Source organism: Carassius auratus, chromosome 18 (genome assembly GCF_003368295.1).
Source record: "Carassius auratus strain Wakin chromosome 18, ASM336829v1, whole genome shotgun sequence".
Lineage (NCBI taxonomy): Eukaryota > Metazoa > Chordata > Actinopteri > Cypriniformes > Cyprinidae > Carassius > Carassius auratus.
In genome coordinates, this window is record NC_039260.1 from 22,039,361 (window position 1) to 22,066,503 (window position 27,143).

Below are 27,143 nucleotides of genomic sequence, written 5' to 3' on the forward strand. Positions count from 1 at the left end.
AATTAATAATAGAGCTTTATTTTATGTTCCCTTGGAGGTTTCCTGCTTTTTATTTTAATGCCAGTGGAAAACTTAAAGTTGGAGAAGTTGTTTCCAGCCTTGCATATCGCCAGTCAGAGAGCTATAGCTGTGTTTAATTAACTTAAAATGGTAACACTTTAATGTAACGTGTTACAAATGTTACGTTAGACAGGCTCAAACACTTCCTGTTTTTAAGTCTATCCTAAAGACTGGCGTTTGACGCTACATGGGAGCTGCTTCCTTTTATTGTCTTTGTGGTTTCTTATTGTCTTCTTTTGCGTTGTTGACTGCTTGCATCATTGATATTTTATTGGGGTTCAACATTTATGTACTATAGTAATGTTGTTAATTAATATTATTTAGTAGTTATTTATGTAATATTACACCATATTAACCTCACCTTTAAACATTGCATTGGTAAAATGAGTAACTTTTAAGAATAATTAGCTATTGTAACTGTTTTGTAAAATGTATGACCAAAATGGTTCAATTTTCCCTATAGAACCCCAGTCTAGTTCCATGTCTGGAGCTCCCATGAAGACTGAGCCTTCTGTCCACCCTATCCAGAGCGATGAGGGTGATGAACTGTTCCCCTCCATACGGGAGGGGGTGACTGGTGAAACTACAGGACTGGCCACTGAGAGAATCAGCGATCAACCTACGCCAGAAGCACCAATCATAATCAGCCCACCTCAAACGCACAAACCCAACATGTATGATCTAGAGTGGCGAGCAGGTCGGGACTGGGGCATCCCTATCAATGCATACTTTGTTAAATACCGCAAGGTAAGAAATCATGAAGTATGCTTGCAGATTTTCCATTATGAATGTTTCACTGATGTACTTTTTAAGTGGGGCACAAAATGTAGATAATTATTACCTCGTCAATAATGACTGAACCGTGCTCCACCCTCTTCTTTCCCCCTGGCGTTAGTTATCAGGTCAGATTTATAGTTATTAGATTTGAGAATGAGCACATAGTCATAACAACGCCCTGTGCCGTTTACTGTAAAAGTCAGCGCTAACACAATTGAGCAGTATCTGCCAGCCAACAGCGTTTTGGTAAGAAGTTGGTCATTTCCTCTTTAAAAGCCTGTGTTTTCTTCAATAATAAGCTCCCTCGGCTAATAAAACTGCTCTGGTTCTTTTCAAGATTGCATTGGCAGCTTTTGTCACATTGGCTCAGGAAAGTGTGACACAGCTTGTGTTCTCAGGAAAAGTTGAGTGGGTTGATCTTTTGTCATGATTCAGAGTAGGAGACTAAGAAAGACATTAGTGTTCTTTGTTGAACTTTATGTGCAGCATGTGCAGTCAGGGACAGAATATGAGGGCTGAAAGGTGCATGAGGTAAGACTGTCTCTTGACTGCGCATGTGCTGAATGTCCCTGTAGGTGGACGACATGGGTCATGTGGTGGGGAACTGGCACACGGTGCGGGTGCCAGGCAGCGAGAAGTCCCTGCCCCTGTCTGAGCTGGAGCCATCCAGCCTGTATGAGGTTCTGATGGTGGCCCGCAGCGCTGCAGGAGAGGGCCAGCCCGCCATGCTGACCTTCCGCACTGGAAAGGGTGAGAATACAGTTTGCTCAGCTGAAGCTCATTTTCACTTTTCCAAAGCTTTTTGGCTTTGATTACATCAGAACAAGATCATAATTCTGTGAATCTGAGCAGTGGAAAATAGGTCAGGAATTGTGTTTATGAAAGCATTATATTACATGTACACCACCATTCACAACTTTAGGGGTCAGTAAGTTTCAGCAAATTATGCATTCGATTGAAAAAAAGTGACAGTAAAGCAATTGATTTTTTAAATATACTTTTTTATACAATATAAATATTTTTACTGTAACAGTTTTTTTAAGCAAACAATTTCATACCTTGGTGAGCATGAGAGAGAAAAAAATACAACCTCAAACTTTTAAACGATTATTATATTATATGGTAAGTAATTAATTTTACAAAGTTATATGATACGGCTGTACAATGTGCATAATCATATCATTAGATATATCGCCCAGCCCTATTGCATTGGCAAATATTTTTTAGATTTTCTAGCTCATATATGTTCTAGATTTAAAGTAAGGATAGGAAATAATTTTTGCTTTGCCACTTGCTGCTCATAATGTACACTTTTTTTGTTTGGTAAAAAAAAATAAAAAGAAAGTCTTACCATGTTTTAATCATAATACAGCATGATCACCAACAGCAACATTATGAATCAGATTATAACTTTTCTTTATCTTCTTCTCAGAGAGGACGTCCTCTAATAAGAACCCCTCCAAGGCTCCGGTTGTGCCTCTTCCAGAGAAAACACTGGAAGATAAAACCACCAACACTTACTATGGAGTGGTCATACATGACAGAGGTAAGGGGATGTCCCACAATGCTATTACACCACAAAGGTCTGTCTTCTGCTTACTAATCATCAGTTATAGAGCCCTACATTTCAGTCTGGGCATGACTGGCCCTGAATTTTTTACACCCCTCGGGCTGAACTTCAGGCTAATTTTCACGTCGTGGTTCAGATGCGGTCCGGGTCTCAGGCCTATGTTAGGCTTCTCTTAATTTTTCTATTTTGGACATTCATCAATTAGTGATGGAAAAAAAATTAGCAGCGCTAATGGGAACAAAACAAGACCGTGCTACAGCGACTGTCAAGAGCGGCTCTGTTTAGTGTCCCACAGCAGCAGCATGAGTGCCGTCAGTGCAGCTGAAGAGTTCAGCATTCAGATGCACAGAATAGGCTTCAGCTTGCAGTTAATCCTCAGCATTAGAATTATTTACTTATAAACTAGTGCTTCCTGAGTCCATGTAGCAAAGATGAAGATGGTGATCCTGATTATGATTATAATGAAAGAGATTTTGTTTTAGATTTATTTTGTGAAGTGGTAATTTAAAGCTTTCTCTCTCTCTCTCTCTCTCTCTCTCTCTCTCTCTCTCTCTCTCTCTCTATATATATATATATATATATATATATATATATATATATATATATCATGTCTGTGAGGCATGTATTCGCTGAGTTTCGATTCATTTTTGTGAAGTGCTCCTGTTCAAGACCGAAATGGCAGAAAGCACATCATGTTTGTTGTCTTTATTTTATAAAAGCACAAATTTTTTTGATATTGTAAGTGCATACAAATACAAATCAGACCCTTTACAGTTCCGAATGATGTATTACTCTTATGAGCAAAAAATAATGGCTTAGGCTATTTTAAGTTGTTTCCACTGAAAAAAAAAATGCAAGTAGTTGCCCTGGTGCCTCCATGTCCTCCAAATCGCACTTTACCTTCCACTCTCCGCACGAACTTGGATATAGCACACATTTATTGTAACAATGGTTTAACATTTGAACATTGTTATATGCTTGAACTGTTTTAGTATATCTAGATTTTATTTTAGGCAAGTTGAAATGATTTTAGAAGGCTAAATTGATCAAACATATGCTATGATCAGCTAACTGTCTGCTGCTGATTGCTTGGTCGTTACTTTAAAATACAAAAAATTATATTTCAATTATAAAAATGTATTAAAAAATTCTCCAAACGTTTTTTCTAAATTTACTAAACTAAACTAAATATAATCACTTTGCCATTACATACAAAACTGAAGTATTTTAATAGTTGCAACCGTAGTATCAGCCTGACCATCTTGGGCCAGGGCAGGGCTAGGGCCTAAATTTGAGGAAAATAAGAAAAAATCTGCACAGAAGTTTACTCCACACAACTTGTTATATCATTCTTATATCATTCATCAAAATGTATGTATTATAATATACACAGGGACTCACAGGTGTGTGAGATGCATTTCTGTAATTAGAGTTTGAGTGTGTGCACATTTAGATTCTTATGGGTATGGACCCAGTTTTATTCGCCACATAAATTTGACTCTGTCTTTCTCTCTCTGCTTGCGTCTCTGTGTCTATGGCTCAGAGCCCATTCAGTAAGTACTCAATTGACTCTGGCATGCTGTCGGTCTGTTGTGTGTGTGTGTAGGTTTATTTTATCTCTGTCTGCTCTTTTGGTCTTTTCACTGATGGATGTTGAGGTTACATCTTGCACTTGACATGAAAACTGCTGTTTATTTTTGGAAAACACAATAATTAGATCTTATAGTTTGCGTATATTTTTTTCGAACTTCTAATTGGTTGGTTTCATCCCTAAGTTCCCGAGGCCCCAGACCGCCCAACTATCTCAATGGCGACAGAAAGCTCTGTTTATGTCACTTGGATCCCACGAGCCAATGGTGGCTCTCCAATCACAGCCTTCCGTGTGGAGTACAAGAAGCAGGGCAAAAGTGGGGACTGGATCATCGCGGCCGATAATATCTCACCACTTAAACTGTCTGTGGAAGTGCGCAACCTGGAACCAGGTAAGGTTACACCAGGATTTCTTAATGTGTTTTAAAGAAGTCAACAAGCCTTCATTTGTTTGATCCAAAGTACAGCAAAAACTTTAACATTTAGAAATATATTTTAAAATAAAATGAATTCCTTTGATTTCAAAGCTGAATTTTTTGCATCTTTACTTCAGTCACACAATCCCTCAGAATCATTCTAATATTCTGATTTGCTGCTCAAAAACATTTATTATTATTATTATTATGTTGAAAACCACTGAGTATAATTTTTTCAGGTTTCTTTAACGAATGGAAAGTTCAAAAGAACAGCATTTATCTGAAATAGAAATCTTTTGTAACCTTATAAATGCCATTATCATAATCATCTTTTGAGCAATATAATGCACCCTTTCTAAATAAAAGTAGATATAAAAAAAAAAAAAAAAAACATTATACTGATTCGAAGCTTCTGAATGTTATACTGTATAATGTTTTTATTTGTTTAATATGCATGCTGATCTTTGTTCTTTTCTATTCATTAAAGAAAATGTACTCCACTGTTTTAAATATTGATGATAATAATAATAATAATAAATGTTTCTTGAGCAGCAAATTGGAAAATCAGAATGATTCCTGAAGGATCATCTGACAATAAAGACTGAAGTAATGGCTGCTGAAAGTTTGGAATTACCGAAACAGGATTAAATTACATTTCACTAATTACTGCTTATAATCAGTAGTTAGTAAGGTGGTTATTAAGTTTAGGTATAGGGTAGGATAAATAGATGTAGATAATGATCATGCATTATATATGATTATATATGTGCATTATAAGTACTAATAAACAGCCAATATGCTAGTAATATGCATGCTAATAAGCAACTAGTTAAAAGTAAGAAGCCCCCAAACTAAAGTGTTACCATTGTTTATTTTAATAATCATGATTATGGTTAAATAAACTGTATTTGAATTAATAATCAAATAATTTTTTATTATTATTCAGTATTAAAAAGTGACTGAAATTCTGTTCTGTAATTAGCAAGTAATTAGTAGTCAAATACATAAATGTTATTAGGTCTAATAAATCTTTTCGTGACAGGTTCCACATACCGTTTCCGTGTCATTGCCATGAATACCTATGGTGAAAGCCCTGCTAGTGCCACCTCCAGGCCGTACCAGGTCTCCCTGTCCAATCCACCCGTCTCAAACCGTCCCATCACTGGCCCTCACATCTCTTCCACGGACGCTGTCAGCGATACTCAGATCATGTTACGCTGGACTGTGAGTACACAAATGCAGTACATTCACATTTACTTACTCTGCCCCAAAACCTGAGCTGCCCATTTTAAGGTGTACTGCTGACACAAAGGCTGTTGGTAACAGTAGGAAACAAAATCTACTATGGTTCAGGTTAAAGTAAAGGAAGCAGCGTATAGAGGCAGTAGACAGCGAGGCAGCTCTCTAGGTTTTGGAACAGATTCTGTCAGGCACTCAATAACTCGTCACTGGATAAACTGTGAGTTTTTCTATCATTCCGTGCTTCTGCACATGTATCATTAGCACATTAATCTTAAAAAGGGTCTCACCACTTGTACAAACAAATGTTGTTTCTGTTTCTGGTCTGTTGAAGGAATAACCCTGAACCTCATATTAGCAGCTCCGGGATTTAAACTAATGTGTGTGTGTGTGTGTGTGTGTGTGTGTTATTGTTTTAGACATATGCCTTTTATATCTATTGGCCAATTTAATTACACTCACATTTCTTTCTTAATTCGAAAACGAGAGTGTAAAAAGTGTCCAGAACTAACCACATAACAAGTTCACTCCCCGGTTCGTTCTTCTCTGCAGTGCATTCGTGTGCGCACTTTTCCAGGCACTGTGTAGTAGCTTGCCCATCAGCTCCTGAGAGCCACCCCAGAATGTCCAAACAGACCTGTGATTGGCAATGGATACTGGTGCAGTTTTGCAGGAAAAAGTGTATTCGATTTTAGGAACAGATTAGGAATCCTTATCCTGCCTTAACGAGTGGACTGACGGACTGACTGAGTTAAGCTATTTTTAGAAGACATGCATGAGAAGAAAAAGTTTGATGTGTCTTAAAGGAGAAGTCCATCTAGAAATGAAAATTTTTTGCCGTTTACTTCGCTTCATCTGTATTTGTTTTGTGGAATTGGAAATTATTTTGGAAAAATGTACTAGCGTTTCTTTTCCGCACAATTACAATGACTTGAAAATTTAATGTAAAAAAAAAAAAAAAAACAATTAAGTCCACACCTTCTGCAGTTCATTTCAGGTCATTAAAAAAAATCCAAATCTGTCATCACTGACTGATTATATTTTGCTGATTTTTGCGCAGCTTTGTCACTGAACAACGGCTCTGTGTATTAAATGCTGCTCCATGTGAAAGTGCGCAGGAGATGGAGATTTGCCCCCTGATTACAGAACCGGCTTTACTGACAAGATGCGCATTAAATATCACATGCGATTTATCATGCAGCCCTAGTCCTTATCTTTGATGGCGTAGTGTATATTGAAGAAACTATCTAATTTGCTTTTTTCCCCAATCTCTTTCATAGTACACTCCCTCCAGTAATAACAACACACCCATCCAGGGATTCTACATCTACTATCGGCCAACAGACAGCGACAATGACAGTGACTACAAGAGAGATGTGGTGGAAGGTGAGATCGTGGTGTATTTCTTCTGTTATTGCTCTTATTTCATGGCTTCTTACACAATACATAAACAGAAAACAAACATTTTAAGAAAAAGATGATAAGAGAGACATGATACACACAGGAAATCAGGTGCCTGGGACAGTGATCATTTATAGAGCTGATTAAACATTACCCAAAAGTATTTGACAGATAAGTGCTACAGTAGACCAATCAGAATAAGGTATTCCAGAGAGCCGTGTAGTCTGAGTGTGTAATGGTTATTGAGGGGGCGGGACAAAGACAGCGTAATCTGTTGATTGATGTGTAGTGAGTTCTGCGCTCAGAGTAATGAGTCTGTGTAAAATGTGTTTTTAATAAATGGCTGCCATACTAATGGGCCTGAACTGAAACCCAACACTGACCGTTCATAGAGGGATTCAAGTTTCTGAGAGGAATGTTAACTGCCGTCGCCTGTCCTCCGTCTCCTATTTTTACTTTCTCTCTGTTCACACTGGCCCCTCGAACCTCTCCTCGTCCATCCAAACAACAAGCTGTCAGAAGCACGCTGGGCAGATAAGATGGCTTCATACGTCTCAGCGTTTACAGAAATCTCAAGAATGTGTCTTACAAAATGTTGGTCTTAAAGTCAATGTGAAATGCTGTTTGCAACCCATTTTTCCATCAGTGGAAAGTGAACCTGGAAAAAATGTAGGAAGAAGCATTATTTTAATCATGAAAAAATTGATTGGATCTTGAATTTGGATTTGAATTATGGAAGTAAATTGTGATTTTTAACCATTTAAACCCTAATGTATGATATTAGGGTTTAAAAATTATACTGTTTACTTTCATAATTCAAATCCTAATACACAAACATATATAATTATTATATTTGTATTCTTTTGTTTTACTCTAACTTTTTATCTCATCACATTCAATTCCGACTGCAAACTCACAATTTATATATCATGTATTTTTCCGTGTCACAGTTGATTCTGCAGTCATGATGAACAACAGTGCAGGAAACACTAAGGTGTTGTGTGTGCAGAGAAAAAAAAGTGCACTAAAAAGCCTGTAAAGCATTTGTCATGTTTGTGCGAGTCTGTGTTTAGCGTTTTTCTCTCTCATTATGCAGTACAGCAGCTGGTCATTTAGTGTACACCATGCCTTCACTGTGTTAAAAAGAGAAGCGAGCTACACAAATAAAATATTGTGGCACAAAGCTGGCTCTCAGCATACACGAGTGACTGTGGCGATATGTGTGTGTGTGTGTGTGTGTGTACTCAGGGCCCTGAGTGTGTTCAGTGGGAATACTGGAGCCAGGCCAAAACAAACGTTAAGCTGCCTTATAAGGAGCCTGTCTGCAGCAAAGCAACTGTCTGAATCCTTCTGGGACACTGTGAGAATGAGAGAGCGAGAGTGTGTGTTCGCGAGAGAGAAAACTGAGATTGAGAAAATGAATTGTGGTTTGGAGAGAACAACACATGCTTTGAGAAAAGCCCTTCTCATTCAGTAGAGTCATTCTCAATGCCTTCCTTTTCCCGCCTCCTTCTCCTAGGCTTCAAATTCAGTCACTTGATTGGTCACCTCCAACCGGAGACGTCGTACGACATCAAGATGCAGTGCTTTAACGACGGCGGCGAGAGCGAATATAGTAACGTCATGATCTGCGAGACTAGAGGTGAGAAGCTGAAGTCCCGTCACATGAACGCTATATTTAACGTGTAGACAGGAACCCATAAAGCCCCTGCAGTAATGACAGAGAAAAGCAAGCTATCGTTTTATTAGTAGCTAGACAAAGAGAGACATTGTGCTGCATCTCCTTGACATCATTCACTGATAACTGCCCTAATGCAGCACTGTTGAAATCAAACCAGAGCGTCATTCACAGCCAGAGCAAATAAAAATCATGGAGTGCAAACAGACCTGCTGCTGCCGCAAGCTTTAGGACTGACAACAGTTGCATTGTTATGTGCCAGCATTTGCTAGTGGTGCTTCATTATTGCTTATACTTGGGTTAGAGATTTGAACAAACCCCTAATCCTAAATTTAAACGATGCATAATCTATCCTGCCCCATTAGTTCTACAGACATGATTGACTCATCAATTCATGCAGCTTATTGAGGAGAGCTGTGTGTTTCTTAGCAATTGAAACAATATATTTTTGCATGGAACAAAACAAGCGAGAGGAAAGATAATCCATAGAGTAGAAAATTATTTTGTAGGCTTGCTATAGGCTCTCTCGTGATCAAGAAAGAATCCATAACACCATAGTAAATGTGCTAAAATCATCCCAAACAGCTTAGCAGGTTAGCAACGGCCTAGCAAGAACACCCAGAACACCCTGCAGATATTGAGTGCAACACTGCTGCCTATGTTTTACTTTTTTATCTGTAAGTATTTTTACCATTACTTTTTCCAGTAGGGATTTGAAAAAAGTATTTCTAGAATCAGAACACTACAGAACTTTGATTTAAAGCAAAAAAGTATTTGAAAATCGGACAAAAGACAAAAGTACAAGACTGTGCTTAATGAGAGAAAGAACTACAAAACACTTATTCAATAAAAAAAACAATGGGGAAATATAAATATATTGATTTAAATGTGTTGGGTATGCAGAAACAAAATAATTAAGAGGGCCGTTGCTAAAGTTTTCTTAGAATGCAATTTGGTTATCACAAATATCTGATTGGTGGAGATTTCTCAGTAGAATTATGGGTAATGTAACCTTTCACCTGGAAGAGGTTCACAAATACGTTAAAGTAGCATGGGCTGATGGTTTAGACAAAAGCAATACCGTTGATTAACGACCAGTGTTAGGGGTAACGCATTACAAGTAATTATGTAATCAGATTACTTTTACCAAGTAACTAGTAAAGTAACACATTAGTTTTACATTTGCAAAGAAATATCTGGGTTACTTTTTCAAATAACTTTTGTTTTCCTATTTATTCACTGACACTAAAATCCACTCCGAACATTCTATCATCAGTATAGAATACCCTGCGAACACCTTACAGCTCAAATACTTGATTTGACGATACGTAATTACGAATTACAAATACGTGATGCCTTACGTATGTGTAAAAACCGAAGTATACTTTGGGTTTTAAATATTGTGTAATTGAAGTTTGCCTGGGCAAAATGTAAATGTAAAAAAAAAACAAAAAAATATTAAATGAAAAAGCTAATAAATGTAGAACTTGTGACATATTGTCTTGAAAGATATCCAGATGTTTCATCCCTTCACACTAACTTTCTTCTATTTCTTTCCCTTCAGCCCGTCAACCTCCAGGTGTGCCCAGCCAGCGCCCCATTACCCCTCCAGACTTTTCCCCCGCAGATACACCCATCCAGCCGGGCGGCCTGCTCTACCTGATCGTGGGCTGTGTTCTGGGCGTCATGGTGCTCATTCTGCTGGTCTTCATCGTCATGTGCTTGTGGAGGAACCGACAGCAGAGCAGTCTGCATAGTAAGCACCACTTCCTGTTTACTTCCTGGTCTAGGTTTTAGTTTGTGTCCATATGCTTGTTGGGGCTGCTGAGAACCAAAGTACTGAATGATTTCTAAGAAAACTATTGAATTTCCATCTCTGTAGTGTCCAAGAATGGTTACAATGTTGTTTTAAGGTGTATATTTTTGTTGCTTTTGTAAGTATCAATTTCTTTTGAAGCCACTGTTGTTATTATTATTATATTTAGATATGTAGTAAGGAGACCAGCAGTGCTTTATTGTTTTAGTTTATGTAGTATTTCTGTAAGGTTAAGAGAGGTTATGTTATGTCAATAAATTCTTTATGAAACTGAGTTTAAGTCCACCTCCTGATCCTGGCCTGGTTTTCATTGCCTCTCCTCGAAAGCCGACCCTTTGAAGTTTTCTTTCTTTCTGCCTTTTTTTTCTCTCTTTCACTCTCAATGAGATTGAGTAACAGAATAAACAGTGCTGGCCACAGCAGTGTGTATAAGTAGTAACACAGACACACCTCCCCCTGAAATAGGCCACAAATGGCCCTGCTAATTTTAATCACACACACTCCGGTTTGCTACTAGTTGGTTTTTCACGTGTGATTGACGTAAGCATTATAATTACATATTTGTGCTTTCATCTTCAGCATTTTAATACAATATTGACATCTTGACTATAATTTATTAGTGTAGTTATGTTTTGTGTGTGTGTGTGTGTGTGTGTGTGTGTGTGTGTGTATATATATATATATATATATATGAATTAATAATAATATATGAATAAAGAATTTTACCATTTACAGTACTGTTCAGAAGTTTGGAGTCATTAATATTTGTTTAAGTTTTGAAAGTCTCCTATGCTCATCAAGGCTAGTAATATTTTGAAATATTATAACCCTTTAAAATAACAGTTTTTATTAGTATATTTAAAAATGTTATTTAATCCTGTTTTGGTCATTCCAAACTTTAAGCAGCCATTACTCTTCAGTGTCACACAATCCTCCAGAAATCATCCTAATATGCTGATTTGCTGCTCAAGAAACATTTATTATTGCTATCGGTGTTGAAATGCTGCACAGATATTTTTCGTGGAAACTGATATGCTTTTTCAGAAAGTTTTTATTTGAAATATTTTGTAACATACTGTCCTAGAAGAATAAAAGTATTAATTTCTTGGGGAAAACCCCAGAACTAACCCAAGAGTTTGAATAGTATAAAAAATGAACTTTGGAATAGCACTGTATAATAATGACACAGCAATTAACAAATAGTTTTAGATTCAGTTTAGCGTGTCACACAACAGGATGTCAGCTACCCATGACAAAACATACTAACGTAAAAAAAATCTTGTCTGTAGAATACGACCCTCCAAGTTACCTGTACCAGTCTGCAGAGATGAACGGCCATGTTCTGGAATATTCCACGCTGCCCGGCTCCAGTCATGTGAATGGAAGCGTGCACTCGGGCTGTGGACACACCGCTCCCATGATGCCCCAGGCCTGCCATCACCTCCACCACAAGCTGCCGAACGGTCTGGCTTTGCTGAACGGATCAGGAGGCCTCTACCCTCCTGGGCATCCGCACACACATGACGCCTCTCTGCCCCACAACACCATGGAGTACGATCACTCACACCCTCATCACCTTCATAACGTGAGTAAATGTGTGCGCATGTGTGATTGGATTTCAGTTCTGGTAACTGGACAGAGATAAAGTGCCTGACACTGTTGGCCTGTTTGATCCCCATGCAGTTTTTGTTGTTATAGCGGTTACTGTATTGTGGAATGCTGTATTAACCAATCAGCATCCAGAACCATAAAATTTAAATCCATTTTATACTGTATAGAGCAGTATATTGTAGCATAGTATAATGTTTTATTCTTTAAACTAGTACTGTCAAAGGATTAATGTTTGTGTACTGTGTATATTTATTATGTAGATATAAAAGCATATGCATACAGTAAATATATATATATATATATATATATATATATATATATATATATATATATATATATATATATATATATATATAAACATCAATAGTCCATCTGCTCCCTGGTATAATTTTTCTTATAGTGTGGTTTAGTGATACTGAGAGTAAGAAACAGTGCTAGCCTGTAAAACACTCATATGTGACTGGAAGTGAAATATGGCTAGTTAAGTTATATCTGTTGTGTGTTTGCTTTGGCAGGGTGGAGGGATATACACGGCTCTGCCCCAAAACAACTCGTCGGACTGCATGAGCTGTCAAAACTTCTGCAACAACAACAGGTAAGAAAGAGCGAAATGTAATACTGGAGAAGTCAAGCCCAGTAGCTTGTTAATGTTTGGTGTTTACATGCCTGCAGAATTATGTTTTGCTCAGCACGCCTCCAGTCAGCAAACCAATCATCTGTTCCATCTGGTTCTCATTTCACCCCTGACCTGAGCTTATTCTGTTTTGGGCTTAACACACACACACACACATACACACATGGCGACTCCCCTCGACGAGGCTTGTTTGTGTACTCTAGTGTGTCCGGCAGTAACAGTTTACACTGAACGCACCCTTGCTACAGTCTTAATGAGCGGAGTGTTTATTTAGCCGTGGCCAGCGGGAGAGCTGAGGGAACTCCTTCTGAATGGAGCTGATATCAGCGCACCAGATAACCGTGTGCATCTGTGTACGCTTTATATCCCCGATTACTTCTTGAGTGAGCATACAGTTATCTGCATGTGTATTTATGCTCTCAGGTATTGTTTGTTTATGTGTGTGTGTGTGTGTGTTGAAGTCTCTGTCTTATCAGCATGTGCAAACACACAGAGACACAGGCTGTTGAGTCTGGTCAGGCAGCGTAGAGACTCGCGGAAATAAATCTGTGATCTCAGATGCGATCAGAGTTTGACATTGCCGAGATGCTTGTTTCAGCTGGTACACAGACTCGAGCTGTACTATAATGGTTTTATTCACAAAAAAATAAATATTATTCTATTATCATTTACACACCCTTATATCACTGTGAACCTGTGTGACTTTCTTTGGTAAAACGCAAAAGTAGAAACTTTGAAGAATGTTCATGCTGCACAGTACACTAGAAGTATATTGTTACAATGGATGTAAAGGTCACCCTTTATTTTAAGGTTCAATTCTCGCTATTAACAAAACTGTTAATAAAAAATTATAATAATATCTTTATGATACTACTGAAATAGGTAGTTCTGTGCACAAAAAAATTAGAAGACTAAAACTAAAGTTCATATAGTGAAATAATAGTATATTCATATGCACCACTTTTATGATGCTTTTTTTTTTTTGCCAAAACATCTCCTGTTGGCAAAAGAATATACGTTTATATCTGTGTTTTCATGAGACTATCTAGAAAATGCTTAGTTTGAAGTTTGAAGTGAAAAAAGTTCAAGTTTCAGCCTCGGGACGTGCCGTGGCCATTATTCACATCTTTTGCGTTTGTGTTTTACCGATAGGTGTTACACAAAAACCAATGGCACTTTCTCGGGCGGTACTCTCCCTCTAATGCACCGCGTGGCAGCGCGCCAACCCGACGGGCTGGAAATGATGCCCCTTAACACCGTTTTGTCTCACTGCCATGGACGTGACAGCCCGCAGGAGAGAGATCCAGCCGAAGAGGCAGAGGAGGGCAATGCTCCACCCCTTTCCCAGAATTCCACTTGTCTGCCAGTGGAAACAAAATCCACCCTCGAGCAGCAGAGAGGTGAGAGAGTTTCAGTCCTATAAAGAGCCCTCTGATTCACTCCATACTCCCTCTGAATGAGGAAAGTCACTGTTTTTTCTTTCACTTCAGGAAATTACAGCATTGGCAAACTGTAAATTACCCATCATGCAATATTATTTTACCTGACTAGACTGCTGCATACTGGAGTTAGTGCATAAATCTGTTTGTGTGTGTGTGCAACAGGAGTTCAGCCCGTGCAGCATGAAGACTCGGAGGGTCCTGTGGTGTGTTGGGAACGGCTGGGACTGCCTGATCTGGACTGTAAGGAAAAAACAGCCTGGATCTCTACTGGAAGCCTGACTGGAGATCTCATCCAGCCTACCATGCAAGAGATCTGAACACGTTTAAAGCAGAAAACACTTATGCATCCAACACACTAAAAGAGAGAAATTGGGAATTGGAACATAAATGAATAATAAAAAAAATGAAACGGCCAGTGATGGATTGGTCAGAGACATTGTGTGACTTGAAATGGACACTTAACTGACTGCTTACAGAGCTGGAGAAGACTGACAAGAGTACGAAGGACAGAAGAGACTTTTAGGCAAAAATGATGGAAGACTCAAAGGCTGAAATGATCCCACTTGTGAGAGGACTTTTAAAAGTAAAAACTCTTTAGATGACTTATTTATTTTTTGTAGTAGTAAAATATTATTTCATATGAATGTATCTGTTGTAAGAAAAAAAGTTTCTTTTATATTATTTATGCCTTTTTTTTTTTTGAGAAGCTTTTTATTTTTTGTTGTTTGATTTCATTTGTAATTTTTTTTGTTTGCTCCACACAATGTGGAGCTTAGCCATTGTATGTGTAAAGTTTTGTAATAATATAAAGAGAAGATAAAGTATTACAGCTGTCCATTTACTCCTCTGAGGTTTTAACACTATACCATACTTTCAGCTCTGCCAAACTGCCAGATTTTGAGGAATATTAACATGGTTTCATATGGCCCCTCAACATGGTTTATTGCACCCCTAAAACACGTGTTATCCACAGCTAGGAAGCCAGGAAGCTTGCAAGCTCGCAACTAAAACATTTGGTTTTGTGGTCTTCACCTAAAATTAGTTTGCTCCCACAATAATCAATAAAGCAGTCTGCACTGTCGGTGTCTGGGGGATATCAGAAATATCTGCTCAAGTATCTGGTAATTGCAACAGCTTTTTGAAGTTTCCCACAGTCAGTCCCCACAGCCACACTTCCTCACTGCTCTCCACGTCTCTTTGTTAACCATAAACAAATATGCAAGTGCTTGATTGACCTTTGACCTTGCCAGACTGTGTTGAAAGGCGCTGGTCGTGGTGACATCACGTGAGTGTTTTTGTTTGGTTGCATAGTGGAGCTCATTACTGTGGTCTCCTTATTTCAGCTTCAGATGTGGTTTGTACTCAAGTTGACTGTCCACAGATCCCCAAAGTGTGGGTGGTGCATTTTAACAGCCGATTTCAGACTGGCTGGATTAATAAAGATGTGTTTTCATAGTTCTTCATAATTCCATCTCTCATGGGATCAGGATAAATTATTATTATAATAATAATTATTTTTATTTTTTATTTTTTTGAGATACGAGAGCTTGGTGTACTGTGGAAACACACCGTAACTTCCAGACCCCAAACATCCTCCACCATCATTCATAAAGAGCTTTTACTTATACTGGGCTTCAAAAATGTCTCCTGAACTTTTGTACTGATCACTGATTTTATCATTAATTTTATGTTCCCTTAATGTCATCTTGACCTCCCTGTTCACATAGAGACTCCTGGCTACACCCTTCCTGTAAAAGAAAGCTCTGATACTCCCCGTCTATAGCTCATCCAAAGACGACTCTTCCAGTATTATAGGAAAACAGATAAGCTCATATTGCTGATATAAAATATATCCTCTAGCTTTTTTTTGTTTATTAAAGAAATTTTTTTCATATAAACATTATGAGTGATTTATGTTTTTCGGAACTTCCACAAGGGGCAGTATAGCAGGAATTGGTGGAATTATTTAATTGTCAGTTTTCACTGTTGTCATGGTGGAGAAACAGTTTGGACATAACCTCCCAAAACAAATTGAAGTCAATGTTTAAAGCAACATTCCGAAATATTAATGCAGACATATGAATGCTTTTTTATTGCACCCTAGAGTACTGAGGTTTGTTGCTGCCAGGAGAATGCAAAAAATACAGAAAGTATTCTACAATGCACTAATTTGACCACTGATTGAAAATAACGATTGCACCTACATCTCACATTTTATTTCTAAATTGTTTAGAATTTCACTGCTAAATGTTGTTACTAAGTCATAAATGTTCCCATTTTGACTTGAAAATGAGCTTAATTGATAAAGAAAAATTGTGTCTACCTTAATATTCATGAGCTAAGCCTTTGTCATGTTGTGACATTATAAGTTGACTAACCATGACTGGGATGTTGAAACCTCTGTATATTTTGGCCTAAGTTCTAAGTAAAGTAAGCTTGTTGAAGTGGATATTGGCTAACAGAGCTGTCCGCTTTTAGTCTCATAGTTCCAAGTAAAACCAGTCAGTGTTCTCCAATTATAGTGCCAGCACTGCCACCAGACACTCAAGCCCACGTTATTCCCTACATACAATCTTTGACATCATGATGCTTCCATCTGTCATTCTTGGTTGGAAAGAAAAATAGAGATGAAGGAAAGACAGCAGGTCTTACTGTTGCCAGATTGTGGTGAACCATTTAGCGTACTATCCAGGCCACTTCAAGGTGGTTTCCTAAATTCTGGCTGGGCTTACGGTGTCTGGATTTGAAAATTTCCCTTCTGTTCCACTGGGCTTCAGCTGGAAAACCAAAGCCAGGATCTAAACAACAGGCAAAGGTAGGCTTAGAAACCTGAAGCATATCACATTACGCAATGATATCGAAGCTTATCCTCCTGGACCTGTGAATTTTTTTTTTAGTATTGTGAAGATGACTTTTAGAACGGTGACCAGTATAGCTTGAGCCACAAAGGCATTCCTTCAGCTCAAATAATAGAGCAGGACTCTAGTAACGCCAATGTCAAGGGTTCAATTCCCAGGGAATTCAAAACTGATCAAAGAGAATCAAAAATCAAAAGAGAATCAGAACCTTTTGGCAAGGTGCTAAAACCATACTCTGCTACTGGGATGGGCTACTTAGGTCCTGGATGGCCACTGTCCTGCAGAGTTTAGTGCCCTAATCAAACATACACGCCTGTAACTTTTAAGCAATTATGAAAGCATATGTTCACAGAAATAAGGTATAAAAGCAGTTACTGTTGCAGTACCTTTTCAAAAGTTACTTTTGTACCTTTTACGTACTAATACTGTATGTACCAATATGGACTCTTATGTACAAAGGTGTATCTTTTGAAAAGGTACTGCAGCAGTGACAGCTTTTGTACCTTTATTTCTGAGAATGTAGGAACGGTTGTTGATTAGGAATGGAAGTAAACTCAGTCAGTGATCAGTGGCCCTCCAGGACCAAAACTTCCCAACCCCTCTACTGAGAAAGACTCCAAAAAACAATAGATGGGAAAAGGATACTGAAGAAGAAAAAAGTGATGGTGGTACAGAGAGAAAGAAGAGAGATGTTGACAGAGGTCTCAGGTGATTTGATGAAATGAAGATAAGGTTCAGGACCTCCTGATAAAGACCTGCTTCTGTCTGAAGTCGCTCTCTACTTACCCAGCCTCAAGCCTGTCCTGTTTCCTCCTGCACAGCACTCAGACCCCTTATTAAGGGCACCATGGGAACAAATGTGCCCATTGTCCACTCCAAAAATTCCTCCCCCAGTCTCTGAGAGGACCTGTTAGCACCCTTTCCAACCCCCTCCTCCGCCCACCATTCTTCGCCTGTCTCTTTGGCACACCCTGAATGAATGTAACACATGAATTAGTCCGCGATTATTTCTCTTTTCTTGTCTCTTGTTCTGAGAGTTGCCTGATTTGACTCTGCTTCCAAGCCATTTATCCACAGGAGGTTACAAAACCGCATAAAAACTCTAGGACTCTGGCCCTGCACCAGACATCTATTATTTTAAGCACATTTCGGCCCCATAATCAGTGTTATACAAATAAACTACCATTTTCTTGACCAAGATCTCCACAGCCGACAGGAAATGTATGCAAGACTTAGCAGATCAGCTGATGATTGGGTTGTTATTTCATATGGGGTTTGAATTATGTATGGCTATCGCTATATTTCTGTTGTGTGGAGGGAATAAAAGTCTTGTAACGTTAATTTACAAGCTTTTGGTTATTCCTGAGGTCAGACCTGTGCTACGCTTCAGAGTTCCATGTGTCTGTGTTTCTGCTCATAATTAGACCAATGATGACAAGTCACTTACACACGCCGACAGCACCAGCCGTTACCTCAGTCAACCTTCACAACATTTTCCAATCCCAGTTGACGATGTGTGAAAGTCAATTCCTATTTTTCTTGTCTTGTGTGGTGGGAGACAGAGTGCAATGCTTGTCAATATGGTCACTTGGTGTATTTTTGCCAAGTGTGATATACTGTAATTGTTTATACTGGAACAATATTCCTATTAACCACTCATGCACTTCCAATCGTGATACTTCATTTCTTTTGTGGGGAAAAAAAAAAAGAAGACAACTGAATGAATATTTTGATTGGTGAAAGCCATACAGTGGCAGGACATTGTGGTGTACTTTAACACATAATAAAGTACCTAAAAGTGTCAGCAAATTGATCATTTTCAAGTCCTCCAACTGGTTTTGTTAAAAACAACCCAATATTTAAGGGAATTTAACAGTAAAACTGTGGCAGCTACTATTGCTTTCCTGAGTGCTATTTAGTGTCTCAGAGTACAGTGGTAAAAATGTGCTCTTCATTCCTCAATTTACTTTCTCTTTCATCAGGTTGTTTGGCACCAAAACTTAAAGGAGTAAAAAAAAAACTGAGTGCAAGTACCTTTTGCTGACAAACTTGGGTGCCTTTCTCTGTGTACTGCCACTGTCCCGAATTTAACCAACCACATAATTTTGGAAGAGTTTGGAATGACATGATGGTGAGTATATGATAACATAATTATCATTTCTGGGCAAACTATCTAAGGCATATCAACCTATCATTTCCTCCTGATTGTGGGTTAAGGGTTGCGGTTTGCAATAGGGTTAGAACTACGTCTACATCTCCCACAGTACCTGCCAAAATCTCAGTCATCAGTATACCGAGTCATATCTGAAGTAGCAAAAAGTCTGAACAATTCTCCCTAAATAAATTTGTTCGTAATTTGTAGGCATATCATTTTGGATGTGCTACAATTGTGGTGCACTCCCATTGCCTGAGCATAGCGATGGCCAAGGCTGAATTTCCCATCATAAAATAACTGAGCTATGTGACCAATATTTATATCGGTAGTTCTGGTTTTCTGACTGATCTATTGCAGCATAGAAGCCCAGACATGGTGGTTTATGGATTCATTACTCAAGGCCAAAAGCTGTTTATTTCCCACACTAAGGGGAAAGTTATGTTTCACGGTGGAAACCTACAAACAAAAATTTAACTACTAAGATATTCAGAGACAGATTGACTGTGTTAATGGTAACTCAGATGGAATGATGGAAACTTGGATGATGGCTGTTTAAGTGGATGAGTCAGCTGGATGTGAAAACCAGTTTAGTAGAAATTAAATCTATTTAGATCACAAAATCAATCTGACCACTGCAGTTTATTTGTATTCAAAACTCATTTATTTAAATGTGAATATGTTAAGGCTAATTGAATCTCAGTGAAATTACACTGATACTGTATACTGTCACATAAACTGTCCATGATTGATCACTCTTTAAATTCCTGTGATTAGTTGTATTATAGTTAATTAAACTGCTGCTTAATCACTGGATGGGGGTGAGGATCCTGACCCCCTGGATCGCTCTTCCTCATCCTGCAGATGCAGCTGGGTGTAGTAAAACCTAACCTTAGGCGGTTCTTCCATGTCGTATAAGGCCTGGCAGGTGTAGACCCCCTCGGCCTCATCCGAGACCCCCTCAATCACCAGAGAGGTTGTGTTAGTAAGCAGGGAAATCTCTCCCAGGGTGCTGGCTAAGGCCAGGAGTTTGGACCCCTGGCCGTGGTTGTAGGCCAGAGGCTCATTTCTCTCTGTCCCAGGCCTGGAGAAAACCCAGATGAACAGTGTTGGCACATCAGATCCACAATGAAGGTGCACAGTGCTGTTTACTGTAGCCTCCACATGTTGCCTGATATACTCGATTTCATCGGGGTCAGGGATATCTAGACCTAAGCACACACAATAGTAAATTTGTCAGAAATCATATACGAGTAACTTGTTTTGTGCTCACATGAGATAAATATTCCAATTAAAGAGTTGTTTTCTTCACACAGCGAATCAACCCTAAATTGGGTTCACCAACTTAAGATAAAATGACTAGCCATATGAGGTGTATTATCAGACACTTTCATCATCTAAATCAGTTAATCATAACAGTTGCCAAATGAAACTTTGAAAAGGATATTTGTCTACTGGCATTGTTGAACTAAAACATCCCATATTGTCACTATAGTCGTGTTGTATCGGTCAGCGAAACTAATTTAAAAATTAAACCTAAACCTTAAATTTTTATAGATGTAAGTGCCAAACAAAATATTAATTCATAGACATCCCTATTGAAAAAAACAACAACAACATATGCTGGTTAGGTATGTTTTGAAGAATGGCTGGTCCTTAGCTGGTCATGTGCTGGACCTAGGCAACTAACTCCAGTTCAGGACCATCACTTGACCAGCTTAAACCAGCTCAAACCAGCAGTCATGCTTCAAAACCTAACCATATACTGTTTTCTTTTTTTCCAACAAGGATAGGAGACATTATGATTTATTTTACAAGGTTTGCAAACTTTGCATTAACTTTATCCAGTTAAGATGATAAAAAGGCCTCAAAACTTTTGAAGTAAACTCTGTAGAGTTCTAATTGGCTTGGTTTTTCTTTCATCATAAAAAATATTCTCCCCAACCAAATATTACTGTTAATAACTCAAAAGTATAACAGACCTTCCTATTCAGCATATCGCTACTTACGCCTCCCCTTCAGACATGAACTCTCTGTCCTGTTGCTTAATATCAAGAACATTCCTGACACACTTCTGTCCTAAAACAGACATTATCCTTTATCGTTGCTCCTTACCTTCTACAAGAACCAAGAGGAAGCAACAGAGTAAAGGAAAGAAGCGCACGATCCCCATGGTGTCACAAACTTCAGGAAATGCTAAAAGCAGACCTACACACAACAGGACAGTTTCTCTTCTGTCCCATCTAAACCAGAACCTTCCAATGAAGAGACTACTGGGACTCAGGTAACAGACAGAGTACTCCATCTCAGTTACTTTAAATAATTTATTAGTGGCTTACAGTGCCCTGATGTGCCTCGTATGGTTTCTTTCATTCTCTGAGGGAGAGACAGGTATAGAGTATCTGGAGGTGACACTGCATCATTCATTATTGAGCAGGCCGAGGGACAGGATTTTCTGAAATCCCGTATGACTGTTACCTGCTCATATAAGAAGTTCAGAGGAATTCAATAAGAAAAACAAACATTGCTACATACTATTTACTTTGGTTACTAGGTAACAATCTCTTCTATGCACATAGGTTACTGGAAATGTGAGCATGTGAGCAAATCAAGGCCTACTGGTAATGAACAAGTAGTATTACAATTAATTCAAATTCAAGCTCATATGACTGTAAGTTCCCCAGAAGAAAGAAAATCTTGCAGGTCTGCAATAATGCAAGGGTGAGTACTTTTTAACTGGACCTATGCCTGAAATTTGAGTCGGGAGACGTTTATATCAATTTTTGCTGAGCTATGTTGAAGTCAGTTAATTCTCACATATTGCACTGAACAGAATGTTCGTTGGCAGGAACACGACAATTCTGCAAGTTCGCATATAAAACAAAAGACAAAAGCAACCCCTGCCATTTTATTGCCGCAGATGCTGCATCACACAACGACAATGATGAAAGGTAGATAAAAGACAGAGATTCCAAAGTGGAGTTGATTTGTGATGAGTAGGATGAGTGGGTCTGCTTTAGATGGGGCGGACTGGCCGACCAAATTCCTTACCGGTGAAACACATCCCTTATTAAAGCAGTCTGAGACTGCGGAGGCCAGACACATCTGCTCCGGCAGACCTACAGCCCTGGGAGGGGAGGAGAGAGAGAGGGAGGGAAGCTGGAAAATGTGAGCAGTAGAAAAACAAAATGTTTTGGGGGTGTTTTTTTTTAAGAGGGGGAAATGGCGATGAGAGGAGGTAGGAATGGAGAAATCAGAGTGGAAGGTATTACAAGTCTCTGAGTCTTATCTGGGGCCTGTTTGCTGGGTAAAAGCTTTCAGGTGTGGTGCCCTTTCAACACAGATCCGGCTGTGCATGGCGGGGGGTGCGGGGGGGATTTAGGGTTTGATTGCCATGAAGAGCACAGATCTGCTGGATACAGTAATGGTATCAGATGGTAATACCATTTTGAGGTATATATATATTTAAACTAAAACTAGAAAACGAAAGGTAACAACACCATTTACTACAATGGTAAATTTACTACATACATTTACATTGGTACCATTCAGTTTTTAAAATAGTGTTGCTAGTAATTTGATAGGAACAAACATTACATCATATTGTTTTTGTGTGCGGGAGTGTGTGAACATCTGTACAGCAGAAGCAATAATCACTTTAATATAAATATGAAATGTATTAAATGCTTTTCCATTTAATTTCTCATTTTGTTTCATATAAAAATCTGATTCATTTGATGGAATCAGTTTGATCAGATGGTGAATGTGTACGTAGCAGCTTGTAGCTAAACATTTTTTAATGGCAGCTTGACTGTATTATAATATTAGATCACACGGAAAAAAATTGTAAAAACAATTTTTAGTGAAAAACAGCTAGTGCATTTCGAAGAAATTTCTGTAAAACATTCTCCAGTAAATCCTCATTATATTACAGTTTTTTTTATTATAGTGTAGTACCCTGTAGTTATGGAAGCAATGGTACTGAATGATATTCATATACCATGGTATTTACTGTTTATTGTGATATAAAGGCATGTTTGAGGTAGATTTTAGTACTAAGGTACTATGGAATAAAAAACTTTTTTTTGTGTGTGTGTTTTTTAAGTGAAATTTACTTATTTGCATTTTCTTGATGGAATGTATCAAGATATAAAGACAGACATCTCTGCCAGAGATTTCCTTTTCAGTGATCATCACATGACTAAATAATGAATTCAACGTCTGACCTCAGCTAAAACGATTGCAGAAAATGATTGCATCAGGATCTGTGTTTACACTGACTGAAGAAAGCCATATCCAGATCAGATGCTGTTTGTGCTGTAACTGCTGAGTATGTGCAGATAGCCTTTGTGTCATTAATGTATCAGGCTAAGCTCTGTGTGTAGTTAAAGGGTTAGTTCACCCAAAAAGGAAAATTATGACATTAATAACTCACCCTCATGTCGTTCCAAACCCGTAAGACCTCCGTTTATCTTCAGAACACAGTTTAAGATATTTTAGATTTAGTCCAAGAGCTTTCTGTCCCTCCATTGAAAGTGTATATACGGTATATAGTCCATGTCCAGAAAGGTAAGAAAAACATCTTCAAAGTAGGCCATGTGACATCAGAGGGTCTTTAGAATTTGTTGAAGCATCAAAAATACATTTTGGTCCAAAAAAAAAACAAAAAAAAAACGTCTTCAGCATTGGCTTCTCTTCCGTGTCTGTTGTGAGCGCTTTCACTGCAGTGTAGTGATATGCGGTTCGCGAACGAATCATTCGAATGTAACCTTGGACCAGTTCACCAAATCGAACTGAATCGTTTTAAACGGTTCGCGTCTGCAATAAGCATTAATCCACAAATGACTTAAGCTATTAACTTTTTAAATGTGGCTGACACTCCCTCTGAGTTAAAACAAACCAATATCCCGGAGTAATTCATTTACTCTTACAGTACACTGACTGAACTGCTGTGAAGAGAGAACTGAAGATGAATACTGAGTCGAACCAGATAACGAATGAAAGATTGACTCGTTCTCGAGTCATGATCCGGTTGCATTGGTTTTCGGATCACCAGTAGTGATGGGAAGTTCGGTTCTTTTCCGCGAACCGGTTGTTTCGGACAGTTCGATTCAATAAACTGGTTGAAGAAAACGGTTCACCGGTTCTTTTGCTCTCGACGTAATGATGTCATTGGCGATGATTGCCCTTGATTCAAACCTTCGCTTTACCAGCGCTCATAATATTAGCACAGAATCAGTTCAGAATCAATCATCAGCTACTCGGTGACAGAAACGGTTCTTGACTCGAGAATGAGTCAGTCTTTTGTTCGTTATCTGGCTCGGCTCGGTGTTCATCTTCAGTTCTCTCTTCACAGCAGTTCAGTCAGTGTACTGTTTGAGTAAATGAATTACTCCGGGATATTGGTTTGTTGAACGCACTCACAACAGACCCGGAAGAGAAGACAATGCTGAATAAAGTCGTAGTTTTTGCTATTTCTGGACCCAAATGTATTTTCGATGCTTCAAAATTTCTAATGGACCCTCTGATGTCACATGTACTACTTTGAAGATGTTTTTCTTACCTTTCTGGACATGGACAATATACCGTACACACTTTCAACGGAGGGACAGAAAGCTCTTGGACTAAATCTAAAATATCTTAAACTGTGTTCCGAAGATGAACCGAGGTCTTTACGGGTTTGGAACGACATGAGAGTCATTAATGACATAATTTTAATATATGGGTGAACTAACCTTTTAATGTGCAGCGCTGCACAGTTTCCCTCTGTGTTGTTAAATATGTAACATGGCATTTCCTCCCCTAGCCGAGAGCTCTTCTACTTTTCTGTGTTGCCCCTTCTTTCTTGTGTCCCACATTACTTTCAGTTGGGATAGCAGTCTGCATGCACACACATTAAAACCTTTTTTTTTTTATTCTGGTGAAGAGGTCAGGTCTATTTTATTCAACATCACTGACATACAGGTGCATCTCAATAAATTACAATGTTGTGGAAAAGTTAACTTCAGTAATTCAACTCAAATTGTGAAACTCGTGTATTGAATCAATTCAATGCACACAGACTGAAGTAGTTTAAGTCTTTGGTTCTTTTAATTGCGATGATTTTGGCTCACATTTAACAAAAACCCACCAATTCTTTATATCAACAAATTAGAATATGGTGACATGCCAATCAGCTAATTAACTAAAAACACCTGCAAAGGTTTCCTCAGCTTTCAAAATGGTCTCTCAGTTTGGTTCACTATCTGAACCAATACAGAGAATAAATGAGGTGAAAAGAGGTAAGATGAGGACAAAAAAGATGAGGCAAAGGAGAAAAGACAAGATGCAAGAGAATTAATGACTAGACAAGACAATGGGAAAGAAGAGAAAAACGTTTTCCTCTCATCTATTCTTTTTTCCTTTCATTTTCTCTCTACTCGTCATATTTTCCCATCTCCTTCTTCTCTTCTCTCTTCGCCTCTCATCATATCTTTCGTTTTTTCTTCTCTGTTATCATTTAGCCTTATAATTTCTTCATCTATCCTCTCGATTCTTCTTTTCTCCTGTCATTTATTCTCCTCGTGTTCTATATAATCACATAAACTCACCTTGTCTCGCTCTTTCCTATTTACATTTTAATTTATCACAACTGGTCTTGTCTCCTTTTTTATATTGTCTCACCTTAAAATGTGTACTCTTATCTTGTATCCTCTCCCTTGTCTCTTTTTTCATCTCATCTCCTCTATTCTCATATTGTCACCTTCCTCTTATTTTCTTTCTTCTCAGTTTATCTCATCTGCATGGTTCCCATATTGTTTCTTCTGGTCTAATTTCTCATCATGTTTTCTCCTTTTGTCTCTTCTCATTTTGTTCTATAATCTATTCTACTATTCTCTCTTTTCTCTTCTATTCTCATGTAATCTCTTCTCATTTATTTTATTGTCCTTATCTAATCTCTGCTACTCTGTTCTTATATGGTCTAATCTCACCATGCCTCTTTCCTCTCTCCTCAGTTCTCAACTTATCTCATCTGGTCTCCTCTGGTCCTGTGTCCTTTCTCATCTTGTATTACCTTCTCGTTTGCATTCCTCCTTTGTTTCTTTTCTTACCTTCTTCTCCTTCTGTCCTCATCTCAACTCTCGTCTTCTCACATCTTATATTGTTTTACCTAGTCTCTTCTTGTGTAGTTGCAGTTGTCAGCTCTGCATTGGTTTGATCATCTTGGCCCCTGTGTTTGAGGTTAGAGACAGATGACAGAAATACAAGCATGATGATAAAGGAGAGAACGGCAAAGGACAGCAAAAGTGTACAGCACAGCAAAAGCAGCCCATGGTAGGCTGAAAAAAATAGCACAAATTTTCATAACTTTCCGCCACAGAAGAATTACAGTGGAGTCCGATGCCTGATGGGACATTCCAGCATCATCGAATTTATCCTGACTAGCTTCAAGGAGGGTGGCGGACAGACCCTGCTTATTCATTCCTAATTCTGTCATTACCATAACTGCTGACAGCTTTGTGTTTTGTTCGTACTGTACAGACAAACCGTATTTTCCCAGGCTCCATGCTCTGAGATACAGTATACTGTGTAATATCTTTGGCTGCCATACCAAGGGCAATACCATAATGGCTTCTAACAGGCCCACTCAAGACTCTTAATAGCAGTGTTTCCACTATCGAGCTAGCACTGGGCGTGCTAGTGTGTGCCAGGGCCAGTCACGTTTCCACTGTCACTTCCGGGGCTTGATCGTGCCTCGCCGGGGCTTCCTCGGGGCCAACGGCCAGGGTTTTTTGGCCCGACGAAAACCTTGGGCCAAAGCGGGCCAGCTGGGGCTAGAGGAGGGTTTATGAACAAAGGCGGAGTTTCTCAGCGTATGGAGAGCGTAAGCTATTTTCAAAAAGATAACAGCTTTAACAC

At 38.6% G+C, this 27,143-nt stretch overlaps 1 protein-coding gene across 1 annotated transcript in view; it reads left to right on the plus strand.

Moving 5' to 3' along the window:
- Positions 1-15,875, plus strand: part of LOC113118688 (cell adhesion molecule-related/down-regulated by oncogenes-like) — a 38,876-nt gene extending 23,001 nt beyond the window's left edge. Inside the window, exons 8-19 of the mRNA XM_026288055.1 lie at positions 524-807; positions 1,413-1,587; positions 2,270-2,383; positions 4,183-4,389; positions 5,456-5,637; positions 6,933-7,038; positions 8,573-8,695; positions 10,296-10,487; positions 11,837-12,132; positions 12,674-12,753; positions 13,945-14,192; positions 14,397-15,875. Of these exons, the coding sequence (XP_026143840.1) occupies positions 524-807; positions 1,413-1,587; positions 2,270-2,383; positions 4,183-4,389; positions 5,456-5,637; positions 6,933-7,038; positions 8,573-8,695; positions 10,296-10,487; positions 11,837-12,132; positions 12,674-12,753; positions 13,945-14,192; positions 14,397-14,551 (2,162 nt within the window). The 3' untranslated portion in view covers positions 14,552-15,875. The remainder of the gene's footprint in view (positions 1-523; positions 808-1,412; positions 1,588-2,269; positions 2,384-4,182; positions 4,390-5,455; positions 5,638-6,932; positions 7,039-8,572; positions 8,696-10,295; positions 10,488-11,836; positions 12,133-12,673; positions 12,754-13,944; positions 14,193-14,396) is intronic.
- The last annotated feature ends 11,268 nt before the right edge of the window (positions 15,876-27,143 follow it).